This window comes from Chelonia mydas, chromosome 3, assembly GCF_015237465.2.
Source record: "Chelonia mydas isolate rCheMyd1 chromosome 3, rCheMyd1.pri.v2, whole genome shotgun sequence".
NCBI classification, from domain to species: Eukaryota; Metazoa; Chordata; order Testudines; family Cheloniidae; genus Chelonia; species Chelonia mydas.
The window spans coordinates 70,654,588-70,672,396 of record NC_057851.1 but is presented as its reverse complement, the minus strand read 5'-3'; the positions used below and the strand labels follow the sequence as shown (position 1 = coordinate 70,672,396).

At 42.6% G+C, this 17,809-nt stretch overlaps 1 protein-coding gene across 1 annotated transcript in view; it reads right to left on the bottom strand.

The window, feature by feature from the left end:
- UFL1 (UFM1 specific ligase 1) overlaps positions 1 to 16,602 on the bottom strand; it is a 43,217-nt gene extending 26,615 nt beyond the window's left edge. Inside the window, exons 1-7 of the mRNA XM_037894496.2 lie at positions 16,299 to 16,602; positions 14,965 to 15,110; positions 7,399 to 7,427; positions 6,532 to 6,629; positions 4,864 to 4,978; positions 2,413 to 2,543; positions 1,637 to 1,695 (exon numbers count right to left, since the gene is read on the bottom strand). Of these exons, the coding sequence (XP_037750424.1) occupies positions 1,637 to 1,695; positions 2,413 to 2,543; positions 4,864 to 4,978; positions 6,532 to 6,629; positions 7,399 to 7,427; positions 14,965 to 15,110; positions 16,299 to 16,375 (655 nt within the window). The 5' untranslated portion in view covers positions 16,376 to 16,602. The remainder of the gene's footprint in view (positions 1 to 1,636; positions 1,696 to 2,412; positions 2,544 to 4,863; positions 4,979 to 6,531; positions 6,630 to 7,398; positions 7,428 to 14,964; positions 15,111 to 16,298) is intronic.
- Between the last annotated feature and the right edge of the window lie 1,207 nt (positions 16,603 to 17,809).

The following is a 17,809-nucleotide window of genomic DNA, read 5'->3' as shown; positions in this document are numbered from 1 at the left end:
CTGACAAATAAAATATGCATAATTTTAAAATATTGCACACAGAATTTTTAGGCACAGAATTGCCCCAGAAGTACCTTTTGTATGGTAAGAATCCTCATGTGGCAACACTGTCAAATTTCTGAATTATATCACAAGAAATAATGATTAATTCAGCCTTTCTTTCTCAGTCTAGACTAGGGGTTCTCAAACTGTGGGTTGGGACCCCTCGGGGGTTGCGAGGTTATTACATGGGGAGTCACAAGCTGTCAGCCTCCACCCCAAACCGTGCTTTGCATCCAGCATTTATAATGGTGTTAAATATATTAAAAAAGTTTTTAATTTATAAGGAGGGGTCACACTCAGAGGCTTGCTATTTGAAAGGGGTCACCAGTACAAAAGTTTGAGAACCACTGGTCTAGACAGAAGCCTTAGCAATTTTGGGATAAAATTACTTGGGCTTGGTACCCTAATTCCTGCATTAAGATACCACTTTGATCTCCACATAGGTATGAAGACAAAGTCCCTGCTCCAAATCTGCAAAGGGAACTACACAGGTCAAGCTCTGGGCCCACAGGTTCTCATTGCAGAACTGGGGCCTAAAAAGACAGCATTCAAAGTAAAAGGAAATGGAAGGCAATGAACAAGCTCATGGCTTTCTAATGCTATTTATAAACACCCTCTCCCCCCCATTTTTCAGTACATTTAGTGTTTATCACTAGAGTTAGAGCTGCTCATTTTCTGTTGTGGCTGGGCTAAGGTTATTTGGCTTGTTTAGTTTTAAGGAAAGACAGTGGAAGAATCCTGGGGTCAGGGTCAGCGAGAGGATTGCAGGCATAAGGGAATTAGATTCAGATGTCAGTGGGAGAGCCTAAAGGAGCAGTTAACCATGTAGAATGAAAGAAGAAAGGGAAGACAGGAACATTAATAGAACAAAGTCATGTGGGGCCCTGAAGGCAAAGAAAAGGAGATTAACTTTTATATAAGAGATGAGAAGCCTGCAAATGAACATAGGAGGACGTGGTCAGTCCACAGACAAGACAGATGATCTTTGAGGTAGCATTTTGTATAGAATAGAGGAGACATGAGAGCTGGATAGTCAAAGAGTTGCAGTAGTTGAGGTGAGAGCAAATCAAGGACTACAAAAGGAAATCTTCATGGATTGTAATTTTGTAAGGCTCTTTTTTAAATAAAAGAAAAAATAAACAAATAAGCGTGCAATTTATCTCCCAGCTTATTAAGACCTAGTTATGAGCATAACAAAAACTCTGCCTCAGCAATATCAAAATAAAGTCAATAAGTAAAAATCCTGTGCAGTTAAAGTCATTCAGCTATGTGAAATCCGTGTCCTTTTGCATGCTCCATTGATAAAAATACCAGTAGCTGAGAGCACATAATGAAACAGAAGACAAAAATGAACACTGCACTTCTTGCATCATTCCACTCCCTTAGAGGTATTCCATCAATGAGCTTTCATTGCTGCAGATAGACATTTTTCTGAGCTGTAGACAGCACAAGAAGTCTACTACTTGTTAAACTAGAAAGGAGACCTATTGCTATTTATTTCAAAAACAATACTAAATACTAAAAGGTTTAATTGAAATGATTGATTCCAACAATAAAGAATCTAAATACATGAAACAAAATCTGAAAAACTCACAGTAAAGCAGTTGTTCCTGGAATCCATACCGAGTGATCAAGTTAGTTACAGGAGTAGGCCTATAAAGAATAAAAAGGATCAACATGGAAACAGGCCTGGAGACTCCCAAATTGAAGTAGAATCTACAAACAAGTACCTCTGGACTTTTCCCCCAAGAAAGGAATTTTCCGAAAAACCGATCAAAGTGTATTAGCCAGACTGTTACTGCCATATTTAAACAATTTATGACATTAATAAATTCATATTGGTTTAAAACTGTATTAGTACTACTGTAAATATCATACACACACACACACAAACTTCTGCTAACTAAGTTCATGCTCAAGATAGAGCATTAAGATAGCTATTGAACGGATACCCAAATTTCTGAAAAATGAAGTGTGGTTGGTGGATATTAATCTGTAATTATGTCAGAGAGGGGGACACTTTCCAGAAAATTAAGAATTCACAGTGAATTCATGACCAGCAGTGTTAGCCAGTTTTTCAAAATATTTTCCCACTGTAATTTAGCTCATTTTAGCTAACTAGTCTTCCCTTTTCTAGGGATAAGCCTTTCCTCTTGCTCAAGTACCTTTGTACATCAGCAGAGGACTGGGCTCACGTTACATGTTTCTCCAAAAAAGTACACAAAATTCTCTCACTGTAAAATGAATTGTAACTGCAAAAGTCTCATACATATGCCTTTATTTTCTTTTTTGTATATTACAAATAAATCAGATGCATAAATAATGCTGTAAATCACATTTCTACATATAGATATTTGTGTTAGGGCTTACCTAGTAATTGCACTGAACAGACCACGAATGCGTGCTCGATGCCGGGCTACAAATGCCTCCGTAAAAATCACTCCTTTGTTGTCCTGATCTATCTGGCCATGAATAATTCTACCGAGACGGGGGGACAATGCCTGTGAACAGAAGTTATGACAAATGCTGGGACGAGAGTTTACAGTTACACAGCAAAGAAGAAAATATATTTAAACTGTAGATTAGAAAGTTAATTTGTCTAAATAATCAACATATTCAGAAATAAGAATGTATTTAAAATGGTAATAATTACTGAATATTAAGATACTATAAAAAAACATACAGATTGCATGTTTGAGGTCATGCTATTTTGACCCAACTGCAATCGCCAGGTTAAAGTAGCTTTCTCAATAATACATACAATGACCTCAATTATTTAATGACTGTTCCCCCTCCCACACATATTACAATCTTTACAGGTGAATGAAGAACGAACACATTGTGAAAGAAACCCATTTGGCCTTGGACTTCTAAGGTTGCACGTTCATGTTAAATCCTTTGTGTCTGTGACAAAGGAAGTCCCTGACCCACTCTTCTGAGATGTCAGAGTATAAGTTAACAGCAAGAAATAAAAAACCCCAGACAAAAGAAAAAAGAGATTGGAATCTGCATTCAAATTAGTAACTTAAAACATTCAGATTGTCTGGGACAAAAAAAGAAACTGTGTATATATTCTGGACAATGTGTTTAGAAGATCATCATGCCAGAGACATTAAAGCCAGAAGGGACCATTAGAATCATAGAATATCAGGATTGGAAGGGACCTCAGGAGGTCATCTAGTTCAACCCCCAGCTCAAAGCAGGACCAATCCCCAACTAAATCATCCCAGCCAGGGCTTTGTCAAGCCTGACCTTAAAAACTTCTAAGGAAGGAGATTCTACCTACTCCCTAGGTAACGCATTCCAATGTTTCACCACCCTCCTAGTGAAAAAGTTTTTCCTAATATCCAACCTAAACCTCCCCCACTGCAACTTGAGACCATTACTCCTTGTCCTGTCCTCTTCTACCACTGAGAATAGTCTAGAACGATCCTCTTTGGAACCACCTTCTCAGGTAGCTGAAAGCAGCTATCAAATCCCCCCTCATTCTTCTCTTCTGCAGACTAAACAATCCCAGTTCCCTCAGCCTCTCCTCATAAGTCATGTGTTCCAGACCCCTAATCATTTTTGTTGCCCTTCGCTGGACTCTCTCCAATTTTTCCACATCCTTCTTGTAGTGTGGGGCCCAAAACTGGCCACAGTACTCCAGATGAGGCCTCACCAATGTCGAATAGAGGGGAACGATCACGTCCCTCGATCTACTGGCTATGCCCCTAGTTGTACATCCCAAAATGCCATTGGCCTTCTTGGCAACAAGGGCACACTGTTGACTCATATCCAGCTTCTCGTCCACTGTCACCCTTAGGTCCTTTTCCGCAGAACTGCTGCCTAGCCATTCGGTCCCTAGTCTGTAGCGGTGCATTGGATTCTTCTATCCTAAGTGCAGGACCCTGCACTTATCCTTATTGAACCTCATCAGATTTCTTTTGGCCCAAACCTCCAATTTGTCTAGGTCCTTCTGTATCCTATCCCTCCCCTCCAGCGTATCTACCACTCCTCCCAGTTTAGTATCATCCGCAAATTTGCTGAGAGTGCAATCCACACCATCCTCCAGATCATTTATGAAGATATGAAGGTTGTGATCATCTAGTCTGAATTCCTGCATAACACAGGCCATAGGACTTCCCTTTCAATGAGAAAAGCTCTTGTTCAAAGGAAGTCCTCATTGAAAGGGAAGTCCTATGCCTGTGTTGAAAAAACATCCTAATTCTTAATTTAAAAATTTCCAGGGATAAAGGATATACTGCACAACTCTTGGTAAGTTGTTCCAATGCTGAATTACTCTTACAGTGAAAAACGTGGATCTTAATATATCGTCTAAATTTGTCTAGTTTCAACTTCCAGCCCGTGGTTCTTGTTATATTTTTCTCCTCTAGATTGAAGGGCACTCCTATTATCATATTTCTGTTCCCCAGGTAGGTACTTATAGATTGTGATCAAGTTCAGCCCTGAATCTTCTCTTTTATAAGCTAACTAGATTGATCCCCTTGAGTCTTTCACCTGAAGGCAGTTTTTCAAATCCTTTGATTACACTCTTAAAGTATGTTCGTTCCTTTTTCCTAAAGGATCACAATGGCTGAGAGGAAACCTAGCTCAGTTCAGATACTGAAATCTGTACTGGCAAATTTTAACCTAAATCGGTTCATAGCCGCTAAAATGCAAACCTGAGAGATTTAATACTAACCCGCTTAGGACACTACCCAAGACTTCATATAACTATCATCTTTGTTGCCTGGATAATAAAGTTGCTATAAAAGGGAAATATTTCTTCAAATCAGAATTCAATGTTTCTATATGAAAGGGTAGATAACATGCAGTAACCTGTATCAGGAAGTCTCCTGGAAGGTCGTATGCCTTGCAGAGTTCAGATATTGTCACCTGACCAGTTTCCTGTAGTTTATCGTTTATTTCTTCTGCTAATTGGTCTAGGTAACTCCTTATGTAAAACCAGGAAGAAAAGACATTAGCATGACATTCCCAATTCAACTTGCATCTCTTTACGTACAGTTATCCTGCCTCATTAAATTTATTTGTTCAGAGTAAACATTTTTCCAGGGTATACATAAATACATGGGAACTTACTATAAAACAGAAATAGATGGGCTGTGGTAATTCATCTTGCTCAATACAACTATTACAGGGAAAAGGTTGTATTTTTAAAATTCTGCTAACCAACCCACTAGTTTGCAACCTGTTCATTTATTTCCTTACAAGGAACAATAAGAAGTAATTTCACAACCCCCTCATAAAAAACAAACACACACATTTTTTTCTCTCCAAGGAACCTGAACATGGATTTTTATGGGAGACGAGGGTCCACAGCATGTCATTGGTTCTGGTCCATGGAAGTCTATTCTCTGCCCCAAAAATAAGTTCTGAAGCATAATAAATAATAGAAGACTATAGTTATATTGCACCTATAACATCTAAAGTTGTATCTCTTGACCACTGTATACTGTAACTCCTCACTTAACGCTGTAGTTATGTTCCTGAAAAATGCGACTTTAAGCAGAACAATGTTAAGCGAATCCAATTTCCCCATAAGAATTAATGTAAATGGGGGGTTAGGTTCCAGGGAATTTTTTTTTTTGCCAGGCAAAAGACTGTAGTTTTTTTTTTTTTTAATATATACACGCACATATGTATACACACAGTATAAGTTTTAAACAAACAATTTAATACTGTACACAGCAATGATGATTGTGAAGCTTGGTTGAGGTAGTGAAGTCAGAGGATGGGATATTTCCCAGGGAATATTGCTAAATGATGAACTAGCAATTGGCTGAGCCCTCAAGGGGTTAACTAGTTGTTAATGTAGCCTCACACTCTACAAGGCAGCAGGAATGGAGGGCGGGGAGACAGCATAGCAGACAGAGAGGGAGACACAGTGTGTGCCTGAGAGAGAGATGCGCATTTCCCTTTTAAGTACCTGAACCACTCTTAAGTACACTGCCTTGTTAATGAGTAAGCTAAGACCACAACTGCTGCCAGGAAGCTCCCTCCATCCTGAGCCCTGTCCTGTGTCCCCCTAAGATGGGGTAAGCGGGGTGCAGGAGCAAGGGAGAGGGGGACACCCTGACATTAGGACCCCTCTTCCCCCCTCGCCCCCCCGAAGAAAGCAGGAGGATCAGGGAGCAGCTCCAAGGCAGAGGGCAGGAACAGCACATGGCAGTGGGGGGGAGGGACAGCTGAACTGCTGGCAATTGGTAGCCTGCTGGGTAGCTGCCGCACAGGGAACTTAGGGGAGGAGGGAGTTGATAGGGAGGCTGTCGGTCCACCCTGGTTCCAAGCCCCCACCAGCTAGCTGCAACAGGCTGCTCTTTCTGCAAGCAGTGGACAAAGCAGGCAGCTGCCAAAGACGATATAAGGGAGCATTTCGCAACTTTAAACGAGCATGTTCCCTAATCGATCAGCAATGTAACAACGAAACAACATTAACCGGGATGACTAAGTGAGGAGTTACTGTACATTTCTCCTGAAGATACTCACTCATTTATAAACTGTCCCAGCACCAGCTGAATAGTTCTGTCTGATTTAACAATGTCATTAGCTCGGCTTTCAATATGGACCAGGTCGACATTTATTATCTGGAAAAAAAAAAAAAAAATCCATCAGTCCCTTAAATTCAAACTAACTTTCAGACATTACGACATACTTTCAAAAGGATATCTGCTTTTTATTTGCTCTATCATATTTATGTGCAAGTAAGTCTGTGGCTTGGAACAGAAGCGTTTGTGCTTTTAAAACATCTCTTCCAATAACTAGGTTAAAGGGTCCTAGAAAAGTAAGATTTTTGTAAAGCTCTGTAAAGAAACACTTTGTCTTCTAGAAAGTTTTCTGATTTCAAGCAATTTTGCTTGAGACAGAAGGAAAAATTAGTCACAGAAGATTACTGGGGGATAGAGATTAGTGGAGACAAGCGATTAAGGAAGAAAGAGCGAGGACCCAGAGAGGCATGCAAAGTTTATTATATTTCACTGCATGACCCAATAGCTCTAAATTTTAGCAAAGGCAGACCTTTCTTATCCGCCTGTACTTCTCAGTTTAAGAAAGCAGAGATATTCAAATCATCAAAAAAAACCTGCTTCTTTTTTTAGGGGCAATTTTAAAGAGTGTCACAGTACTACAGAGTACTTATTTATCTCAAAATCAGAGTAAACATGAATACAACATTTGTGAAGTGATACACATATGGACAAAGTAGTCAAAGTTAGTGAGAAGTGCCACCAGTTTTGCAACCACTGCTATACAGCACTTCAATATCAGCATAGTAACTTACTTTGAGACTGACTGATGCAGTATAAATAGAGAAACACAGAAACAAAAAGTATATGTATTTTTATAACAAAAAATTACCTGTTGTAAGTCAACAATGTTTACTCGACCTTTGAAAAAATACAAATATAATTTAAGTATTTAGTACATCAAAAGCTTTGAACAGGTTTACAATGCAGCACAGCCAATTTCATTTTTTTTAAGTGATCACAAGGAGTGTGACTGACAGCATTTAAAGCTGAAATCTGTTTAAATCAGAGGAAAAAATCCACACAATGGCAGCAACAGTGCAAGATTCCCCATGACACCCTATATGCCTAAAGACAACGTTAACATAGAGTCTACAAAGGTAGAAGTATTGTTGAGACTCTCCCCCCTTTACCTCTGTGCTGAAACTGTCATGTTATGATGCCAACAAAACATGAAGAAATGGTTACTCACCCTGTGCAGTAACTGTGGTTCTTCAAGATGTGTCCTGTCCCTCTATGAGTGCTCCACTCTAGGTGCACTTGCACCCTGTGCTTTTGATAGGAGATTGCTCATAGCAGTGTCCATTCGGCCTGCACATGCATGTTACTCAGCCTCATTCCCCACGCTGTTGCTATATAGCATTGTTCAGGCTAACCTCCACAAAGCCCCATGACAGAGGGGAAGGAGAATGGGTAGTGGAGCACACACCTCAAAGAACCACAGTTACTGCACAGGGTGAATAACCATTTCTTCTTCTTTGAGTAGCGTCCCCATGAATGCTCCACTCTAGCTGACCACCAAGCAGTTCCCCTTTAAGGAGGAGGGAGCTTCAGAGTCTCATTCAGTACGGAAGAAAGTACAGCTGAGCCAAACACGGTATCAGAAGCAGCGTCACAAATTATTACAGCAAATGTATGCATAGAAGTCCAAGTTGTGCCTTTACATACTACGATAGGAGTGATAGGATCATCACTGCAAGTGTCACCATTCTGAATTTCTGTGCCTTCACAAATGTGTTGAGTAGTCTTAAATCTAGGATGGGTCTCCAACCATCATTTTTTATCAGAACCAGGAAATACCTGGAATAAAACCCCTTCCCTCTGAGCTGTGTGAAACCTGATTCTATAGTACACAAGTGTAGAAGAGAGTCTATTTCCTGCCATAGCAGGTTCTCATGGGAGGAGTCCCTGAAGAGGGAAGGAGGGTTGTGAGTGGAAGAGAATTGAAGTGGATGGAGTACCCTGTGTAAATGATCTCTAAAACCCACTTGTCAGTAGTTATGGTGAAAAGAGTTGCCGAAAGGAGGAAAGCACGTGAAACGTTATAGCTGAAAAGAAAGAGGATGGCAGCTCAGGACCTCAACCATCCCATCAAAATTGATCCTTTGAAGTGGATGGTTGTGAAGTTGAAGGCTGGGAGGTGGATGGTTTCCGTCTCTGAAATCTCTGCCTCTTGTGGTGAGGTTTTATGGCCTCTGCTAACTCAGGAACTGTGCAGGATGGATCTCTGTGCTTTCTGGGACCTAGTAAATTTTCTCTTCAGAGCAGGTGTGTAGCTCCCTGGAGATTGTAAAGTGGCTCTGCAATCTTTTAATGTATGCAGGGATTCGTCTGTATTACCAGCAAACAACTTAATGCCGTCAAAAGGAAGGTCTTCTATCGTATTCTGGATCTCCTTTGGGAAGCCAAGGGACCCTCCTCATAACTATTGCTGTAGAAATAGAATAAGTAGCAGTGTTGGCAGCGTTGAGAGAAACCTCCAGAAATATCCTGTGAGGAGTTGGCTTTCTGCAATAATTGATTGGAACTGCTCTCTGTGTTCTGTCGGCAGATGGTCAATAAAGGAGTTTAGCTTGGTATAATTTGTGTAGATGTAGTTGGCGATTCTAAACTATAAAGTAGTCGAAGAATCAGATTTTCTACAAAGAAGGTTGAGATGCTTATGATTTTTATCATAGAGTGTAGATTTAGTGTAGTTCTGCCTACCACGTTTGTTAACTGCCTCAACTGCCAAGGAATTAAGAGATGGGTGAGAAAAAAAAATATGACTCCTTAGAGGGAAATATTTTTTGACTGCCCTTTTGCACGTGGGAGAAACTGAGGCCAGAGTATGCCAGATAACCTTTGTAGGATCCAGGAGTGCCTTGTTGACTGGCAGGGCAACGTGGGCATAAGAGGCTATATGGAGGACGTCAAGCAGCTTCCGATGTGGTTCTTCAATGCAGCGACCCTCAACCTTTCCAGACTACTTTGAGGAGTCTGATTTGTCTAATGTACCCCCAAGTTTCACCTCACTTAAACAATAATTGCTTACAAAAGCAGACAAAAATACAAGAGTATCACAGCACAGAGTTACTGAAAAATTGCTTACTTTCTCATTTTTACCATATAATTATAAAATAAATCAATTGGAATATAAATATTGTACTTACATTTCAGTGTACAGTATACAGAAAAGGATAAACAAGTCATTTGCTGTATGAAATTTTAGTTTGCACTATTTTGCTAGCGCTTTTTATGTAGCCTCTTGTAAAACTAGGCAAATCTCTAGATGAGTTACTGTACCCCCTGGAAGACCTCTGTGTACCCCTGGTTCAGAACTACTGCTTCAATCTCCTCAAGAGGGATCTGTAAAGAATCCACGATGCTCTTGATGAGATCCTGAAACTGCTTAAAAATCTTTGGCCAGCGATGCTGGAGCTTCATCCTGGGATGAAGAAAGATGTTCGCGGCTGGAGAAACCTCATCATCAGCCCTGGCCTCCTATTCCTCAAAGGTCTCTTCCTGAGACCAGTAAAGGGAGGATAGGAGGGTTGTCTCTCTCTATGAAGGGCTGAACTTTAGGATCTAGACAATTGGTGGCAATAAGCCACCCAGGGATTCCAGTATGGCCAAAAGGGTGGCACATATGGCATGGGTGGTGGAATCCACAGGTGCTCACCCCAGCGGGATAGTAGCTGTGGACATCTGTCATGAGTGAGCTCAGGCTCCTCAGAAAAAGAATCCTCATGGGGCGGAGTGGAGAGCCTTGAACGGATATTTGGGAGGCTGAGGCAAAATTTTTCTCTGAATCCTCCTCCTTTAAGTCCTTGGTAATGGTGAGAGAACAGAAGCCGCTTGAGATACCATCATCAGTACCGAGTAGGTGTCCAGAGATCTGGAAGTTCTTGGTGCCAAAAAGATATCGGCGTTGAGCAACGGTGAATCAGGAGTCTTGGACGCTCTGAGGTCTTGGGGAAACCAGGTATCTTACAGTACTGACAGCATTGTTGGTATTGCGTCCAGGGCTTGTGCCGAAGTAACAGTAGTGATGGTACTGTGAGTATCAAATGCTCTGGGCGGAATCCAGACAGAGCCCAACCAATCTTTTCCAGTACCATTGTAGAACTCTTCTTGCCGCTGCGGTCTCCTACTAGTATCAAAGGTCTCTCGGAACCCGATATTTTAGGGTTTCTTCACTTAGCGGAGCTCTCGGTACTTGAGAAATCAGCAGCCTCGGGGATACCATGTCTGAGACTGATGGGATCCGAGGGAGCTGATGTATTCGATTTCTTTGATGTAGGTTCCCTACCTGGAGAACTTGGAGCACAGTCATTGGAAGACTTATGAGAGGAATCGTGGGTCTTCCTCTTAGATGCCCTCGAGGAGTGTAGTTCAGAGACAGAAGAGGCACCCGACTTACTCGGAGACTGGTTTATGCAAGGGGGAGGAGGTTGAAGAGCTCCTGACCTGGGTCAGAGGCCAGACGCAGCAAGTTCTCCATCATAAGGAGTCAAAGTTTATCTCCCTGTTCTTTCTGGCTCTAGATTTTAATGCCAGACAGAAGTTGCACTTTTGGGAATTATGAGATTCCCCAAGGCAATGGATGCAGCGGGAGTGTCCATCACTCACTGGGATTGCCTCCCAGCATGACAGGCAACCCCTGAATCCAGGAGAACTAAGCATAACCTTGGAAAGGGCAAAAGATCCCAGGGAGCAGGAGAATGATCTAAAAGCTATATAACACCTTTTTTTTTTTTTTTTTTTAAAATACAACTAATTACTTTAATAGACTAAGTACAAAAGCTAAGAGAACACAGCTGAGCCAAAACCAGAGGTGCTGGAACAATTTGTATAATGGGGGTGCTAAGAGCCATTGAATCAAACTGTAAACCCTGTATATAGTGGAAACCACTTCAAACCAGGGGGTGCAGCAGCACTCCCAGCACCCACGGCCAAAACTCAACTTGAACAACTAGCTAAGGCTTTGTCGTAAGCCAGGACAGTTGAGAAAGAACTGAGAACGGTTAGCCCGCACAGTGCCATATAGCAACGGGATGGAGCACGAGGCTGAGTAACATGTATGCACAGGCCAAATGGACCCTATTAGAAAAATCTTTAATCAAAGACGCAGGGGATGCAACTGCACCTAGAGTGGAGCACCCATAGGAACACTACTAGAAGAGGAACACCAGTCTACTAGGGATGGACTTGAAACCACCAATTCTTTCCACACGTGCCAGAAACTGCTATCAAAGTAACAACTTTGAACTTTTGCCAAGCGGACACACTGATGCAGCACACATTAAGGTAATCTTTGGAAAAAATCAGCTATAGTGCATGAATGTGGCAGGTGTGTTAACTTATTTTCCAAACGATATGATGATATGAACTTCACACACGAGGGAAAGATTTTAGATTAACTAGAGCAGGGATGGCCAACCTGTAGCTCTGGAGCCACATGTGGCCCTTCAGAAGTTAGTATGTAGCTCCTTGTATAGGCACCGACTCTGGGGCTGGAGTTACAGGCGCCAACTTTCCAATGTGCTGAGGGGTGCTCACTGCTCAACCCCCGACTCTGTTATATCAATAAAATAAAAACCAGCAGGATCTTATTAAAGGGAAAAAGGCAAAATACCACATTTATTGTGAATACAGAAAGAATCATAGTAAGCAGTTAGTTACAGCTATAACATTCCATTCAATCTCATATTTATTCACACATTCATTCATTCATTCATACACACACACACACACACAGATTCTGCAAAGTTGTTATCACAGTTACCAGCCTTAGAGTTGCTCATGCCAAGCCACTGGCCAGGTGGCCTGGACATGAGGAGGGAGCAGGGCCTTGTCAGATGCTCATGTGATGCTCCTGGAAGTTGCTTTGCAGAATCAGACCCCAAAGTTCTCACTTTTTAGAGTCTATTTTTATAGGAATTTCTTCCTATGCCAGTCTATGGGAATTGCTGCATCATGCTGTTGCTGAATCAATCAGCAGATAGCACATTCCTGACGGCTCCAAGATGTTATCTTGTTCTTTGGTTCTCCCATTCTTGAGGCTGTTGGGTGGATTCCAGTCTGCCCTCCGGGGGTCCTCTGGTTATTTCCACTTGACGCCTTCTTCAGCCGATGGACACTGCATTCTTAGGCTGGCACCTCCCTGATCATTCAGTTATTATCCACACCAAGCATCCATCCACATACATCCTCTATCTCTATTTTAATCACAATTGTTAATACAACAAAAGGGCGGGGAGTCTCTGGGTGCTGTTTCTGTTGTTAGAGTATTGCTTTGAGTCTCTGTGAATTGCTTTGAGAACAGACTCTGTCTTAGAATGTACTAACACAATTAGCAGCTTGCAAGTTTCATACACAGAGGGAGAGAAACAGTACCAAAAACCAAGAGACCTCTTAATTAGTAATACCCTGGAATTTAAACTATGGGGAATCAAACTCATTTGTGATTTTAATACAGAACTTCTTTAATATGATCCAACAACTCTGCCACAGGCTCTGCCCCCACCCCACCCCTTCCCGCCCCCACCCGAGTCTGCCGTGCCCTCGCTCCTCCCCCCCTCCACCCCAGAGCCTCCTGCACGCCACGAAACAGCTGATCGGCAGGTATGGGGACAGAGGGGGAGGCGCTGATCGGTGGGGCTGCCGATGGGTGGGAAGGAGGCGCTGGGAGCACTGGGGGGGTTGGGAGGGAAGCTGATGAGTGGCGTATTACTGACGTATTACTGTGGCTCTTTGGCAATGTACATTGGTAATTTCTGGCTCCTTCTCAGGCTCAGGTTGGCCACCCCTGAACTAGAGGTACCATATGTTTCTTCGCATTCTAATTTAGGCCATGTCTACAGTAGGAATGCTTATCCAACAGAGTATACTAAATCAGCAAAGAGCACCTAGGGTGGACGCAGCTATACTGGGAAAGCAAAGCTTTGTATTGGAATAGTAAAACCACTCCCCCCAGATAAAACATGCTATACTGTTTAAAAGTGTAGTTTTACTGGTATAACTGTGTCTGCATTAGTGGCTTATGTTGACACACCTGTTGGTCAGAGATTGTGCCTCTTTGCACCTCTGACTGATAGTTATGTTAGTAGAAATCTGTAGGTTAAATTACCCATTTGCTACAGACAAATGGGTAGTTTAAGCCATATATGCTCCCTGTGCATCTAAACCATACCTAATACAGAAAAGCTTTTACTACTGTTCGTTGATATATCATATAGACATGGAAGAACATGCTGGATATGATTCTACTTTCTACATCAACAAAATTGATTCTAAATTCTGACTGAGACATTTTTATTGCTAGCGATGTTGTAAGAGGTAAAAACAAATACGATTTTCAGATTCTGAGTCAAGGTTGCAGGCCTCGTTCTCAGGCCTCTTCTATTTCAGAAAATTTGCACTGATGAAACTAAGTCAATTTAACATCAAATCTAGTTACACCAGTGCAAACGTCCAATACAGATGTTCTTAAATTGGTTTAAATTACAATTCCCATGGCTATTATGCATCTATATTAGAGGTTTTCACTGGTATAATTATATTGGTTTTAAATTGATAGTTATATTACCGTAGGTTTTCTAACAGATACACGCTTCTCAAAAATAATCTACTTGTGAGGTGACTCAAACTTCATCATGGAATGTTTTAGATCCACTTTTCTGATTATAACTGCACATACATTTATTCCTCCACAGAGGAAAATGTTTGGTTAGTTGAGTGATTTGCCTGATTCAACAACCTTCTTTTAGTTGTCTTTGAAAACTGTCTAAATATACCAATCATGTTTAGATCATTTCTGACTGTAAAGCAATAATATTCAGTACAAAACAAAACCACCCATATGCACATGCTTATTTTGTACTACAAGATCAGGCCTTAAATGCCTACAAAAGTACAATGAATTTCTTCAGTCTTAATCACACTTTTAATGTGATAGCAACAGAGTCATTAACAATCATTAAACAGAGCACTACATTTATTGAATTTATAAAAATCACTATTTTATTTACTATACATACAAAATACAAACAATATTAATTCCCATAAAATATCAAAGCACATATTTTGGCTTATATTCTATATATATCATAATACTAGCAATATATTAAGTGCGCTAAAAGATTTCTTTTTGTGCGTTGTAACATCCTTGTCCTATATTCTTAATACTAGAAAATAAGGTAACATTGACAATTCAGGTTCACAACCAGCCAGTGGCCGGAGTTTGGAAGGGAGACAAGGGTAGAGGAATTAATCCTCAATGAAGCAACAGGGAAATGCAAACTTAAGCCATATTAAGTTTATTGAAGGACAACGGCAATCTTCAAATCCCCAAATTATTTTCTATGATCTTGCTAATAATTTACTTGAAGTGAAAAAAAACAAATGTAACTCTTACCACCACAAACATGAAGCTCATCCTGTATTTCTCTGCTAATCTGTGCTGGAGTGATATACTCCTTTCCATCAAGCGTATGCACTACGTCCAGCTGCTTTTCAGCAATCAGTTTAGCAACAATCTCTATGCAGTTACGTTCAGACAGCCTGCGGACATTATAAAGAGTAACAAGGTCATTTAAAATGAGAATTTGCTAATTTTAGGATAAATAACTGAAGCTTTTCAAGTTTTACAATCTGAAATATTATTTTGCTGTTCTCTGCACACAACTTTCAATGTCAATTCCATACAAAATCCTAATTCTCTTTTCATTTTAAAAACATGGTCTTAGTACCTGCATACGTTCCTACAAAAGATTAAACTTTATTCATGTGAGTAATATTAAGTTACTTTTCTTGCTCTCATGAATAGTCAATGTTTCAATGAGACCACTCACATCAGCAAAGTTAAACTCTTTGTCAGCTTTTCAGGATGAGGCCCTATGAGTGTAGTTTGTTACTTTGGAACTTGATTTTTAAAATTAGTTAAACGAGTAAATGATTGCCCCCCTTATACAAAGTAAAATGGTTTGTCAAGACAAATAAAGACAAAGCACTACTAAAAGATTAAATATTTAGCTGATCTGCTAATGTGGATAAATAGGACGCAGGAACTCAGAGGGGCGCTGTCAGTTTGAAACCCCATCAACTTTAAAATGTGAGTTAACATTTTCACTTGCCCATTTCTGTAGTTTTACAATCACTGCTTTCCTATTTCAAAAATGGGTTTTCTCCCCTCCGAGGTGCCAGGCCCAAAGAACCCCTGACTCTGCAGTGACTGCGCAGGGCCCACTGGCCACAGAGAAAGGAAAAAGAACAGGAGGACTTGTGGCACCTTAGAGACTAACACATTTATTTGAGCTACAGCTCAGGAAAGCTTATGCTCAAATAAATGTGTTAGTCTCTAAGGTGCCACAAGTCGTCCTGTTCTTTTTGCGGCTACAGACTAACACGGCTGCTACTCTGAAATCAGAGAAAGGAAAAAGTATTTTCTACTCCACTTTCAGCTACAGCAACCTTGTTAGGATCCGGGCCGCGGCGTGCTGGACACTTCGCCACCCCCACCCCACCGGGCGGAGTGCTGCATCCCCCACCCCCGCCGCCGCCGCCGCGCCCCACAGAGCCCTGGACACCGGACCTCCCCACAACTGTCCAACACGCAGCGCCCGGCGCTGCCCAGCCCCCTCCCAGCGCTCGGGGGTTCCGCGGGCCGCCGCCTCCGGGGGGGGGCGTGGCCGGGCGCCTCCTCTCGGTTGCCCGGCGGGGGGGGGGGGGCAGGCACCCCAGTCCCGTCACCTCTGCGCTGCTTCGGCGAACTGCGCCCGCTGGAAGTCGGCAGCCAGTCTCCGGATCTCCTCCCAGGCGGCCGCCATCGCTACCGCCGCCGCCGCCACACGTCAGCCTAGCCGCCGGGCTACGGGCCGGGAGCAGGGACAGACCGCTGCGGCGCGTCAACGATCGCCTTCGCCTCCCCACAGCGCCCCCTAGAGAGGAGAAGCAGTTGCGCAGGGAAAGCGGCTCCCCTTCCTGACCCCGAGTGGGAGACGGGCTCCCCTGCGCCCGCCCAGCCCTGGACTTGCGGGGCTTCGATCCCGCGTGGGCCTGAAACGGGACAGGAGCCTTGTTAAATACCCACCCCCACTAAACCCTCCAGCCCTCAGCCTAGGGCCGGCTCCTATCCAGCTTGCCTGGGGCAAGTCATGGCCCCAGGTGGGAGCCTCCTCCCCGCTGCCAGCCCCCGACCTGCCACGTCCCGTCGGTACCTGCAGGCTGGCGACCATCCGCCACGGGTGACACTTGTCATAGGAACGTGGCGCTGGCAAGGAAATGCCACTTGGTGGGGAAGGTTTCTCAGGTGCAGGATGGAATTAAACTGGAGTCATCCAGGAATAGCTAAATTCACGCCCCACCTTAATCCGAATGACCTTTCAAGTGTAGACAAACCTTACCCTAGCCCATTTAAAGAAACCACATTTACCCCTAGTCTAGAAAAGCCTTGGCTCAGGTTGAGCGATTGGGATTTGCTCGCTTCTTCGGCTTGAGCGCAGAGAGCAGCAGTCTGGGCTCAGTAGGAAGAGTACTCTCCCTTCAGAGCATGGTGATGTGGGACTGGGCTGTGTGTTTGCATTGAGAAATTGACCAGCAGAACTGCCCCTTGTATCTGGAATAAAAGTATGCAGTGGTGCTGTGGCCTTGTTGGTCCCAGGATATCAGAGAGACAAGGTGGGTGAAGTAATATCATTTATTGGCCCAACTTCTGTTGGTGAGAGAGGCAAGCTTTTGAACTACACAGAACACTTCTTCAGGTATGGGAAAGTGACTTGCTCCAGTATAGCTTGTGTCCCTGTAGCTTTGCTGGTCAATTTCCCTGTGCAAACAAGCCCTGTCTTGGAAAGGCAGAAGAAGAAATGCCAAGCAATGAGGAAATAAGGAGAGGGACAGGGGAAGCAAATAAACATACATAATTGAGATTTATAAGTACTTTAAAAAATTCCTAAATAGCAGGTTGTACAGTTGAGTCAGCACTCAAAGATAGCATCAGAGGGGTAGCCGTGTTAGTCTGGATCTGTAAAAGCGGCAAAGAGTCCTGTGGCACCTTATAGACTAACAGACGTATTGGAGCATAAGCTTTTGTGGGTGAATACCCACTTCGTCGGATGCATGTAGTGGAAATTTCCAGAGGCAGGTATAAATATGCAAGCAAGAATCAGGCTAGGGATAACCAGGTTAGTTCAATCAGGGAGGATGAGGCCCTCTTCTAGCAGTTGAGGTGTGAACACCAAGGGAGGAGAAACTGCTTTTGTTTG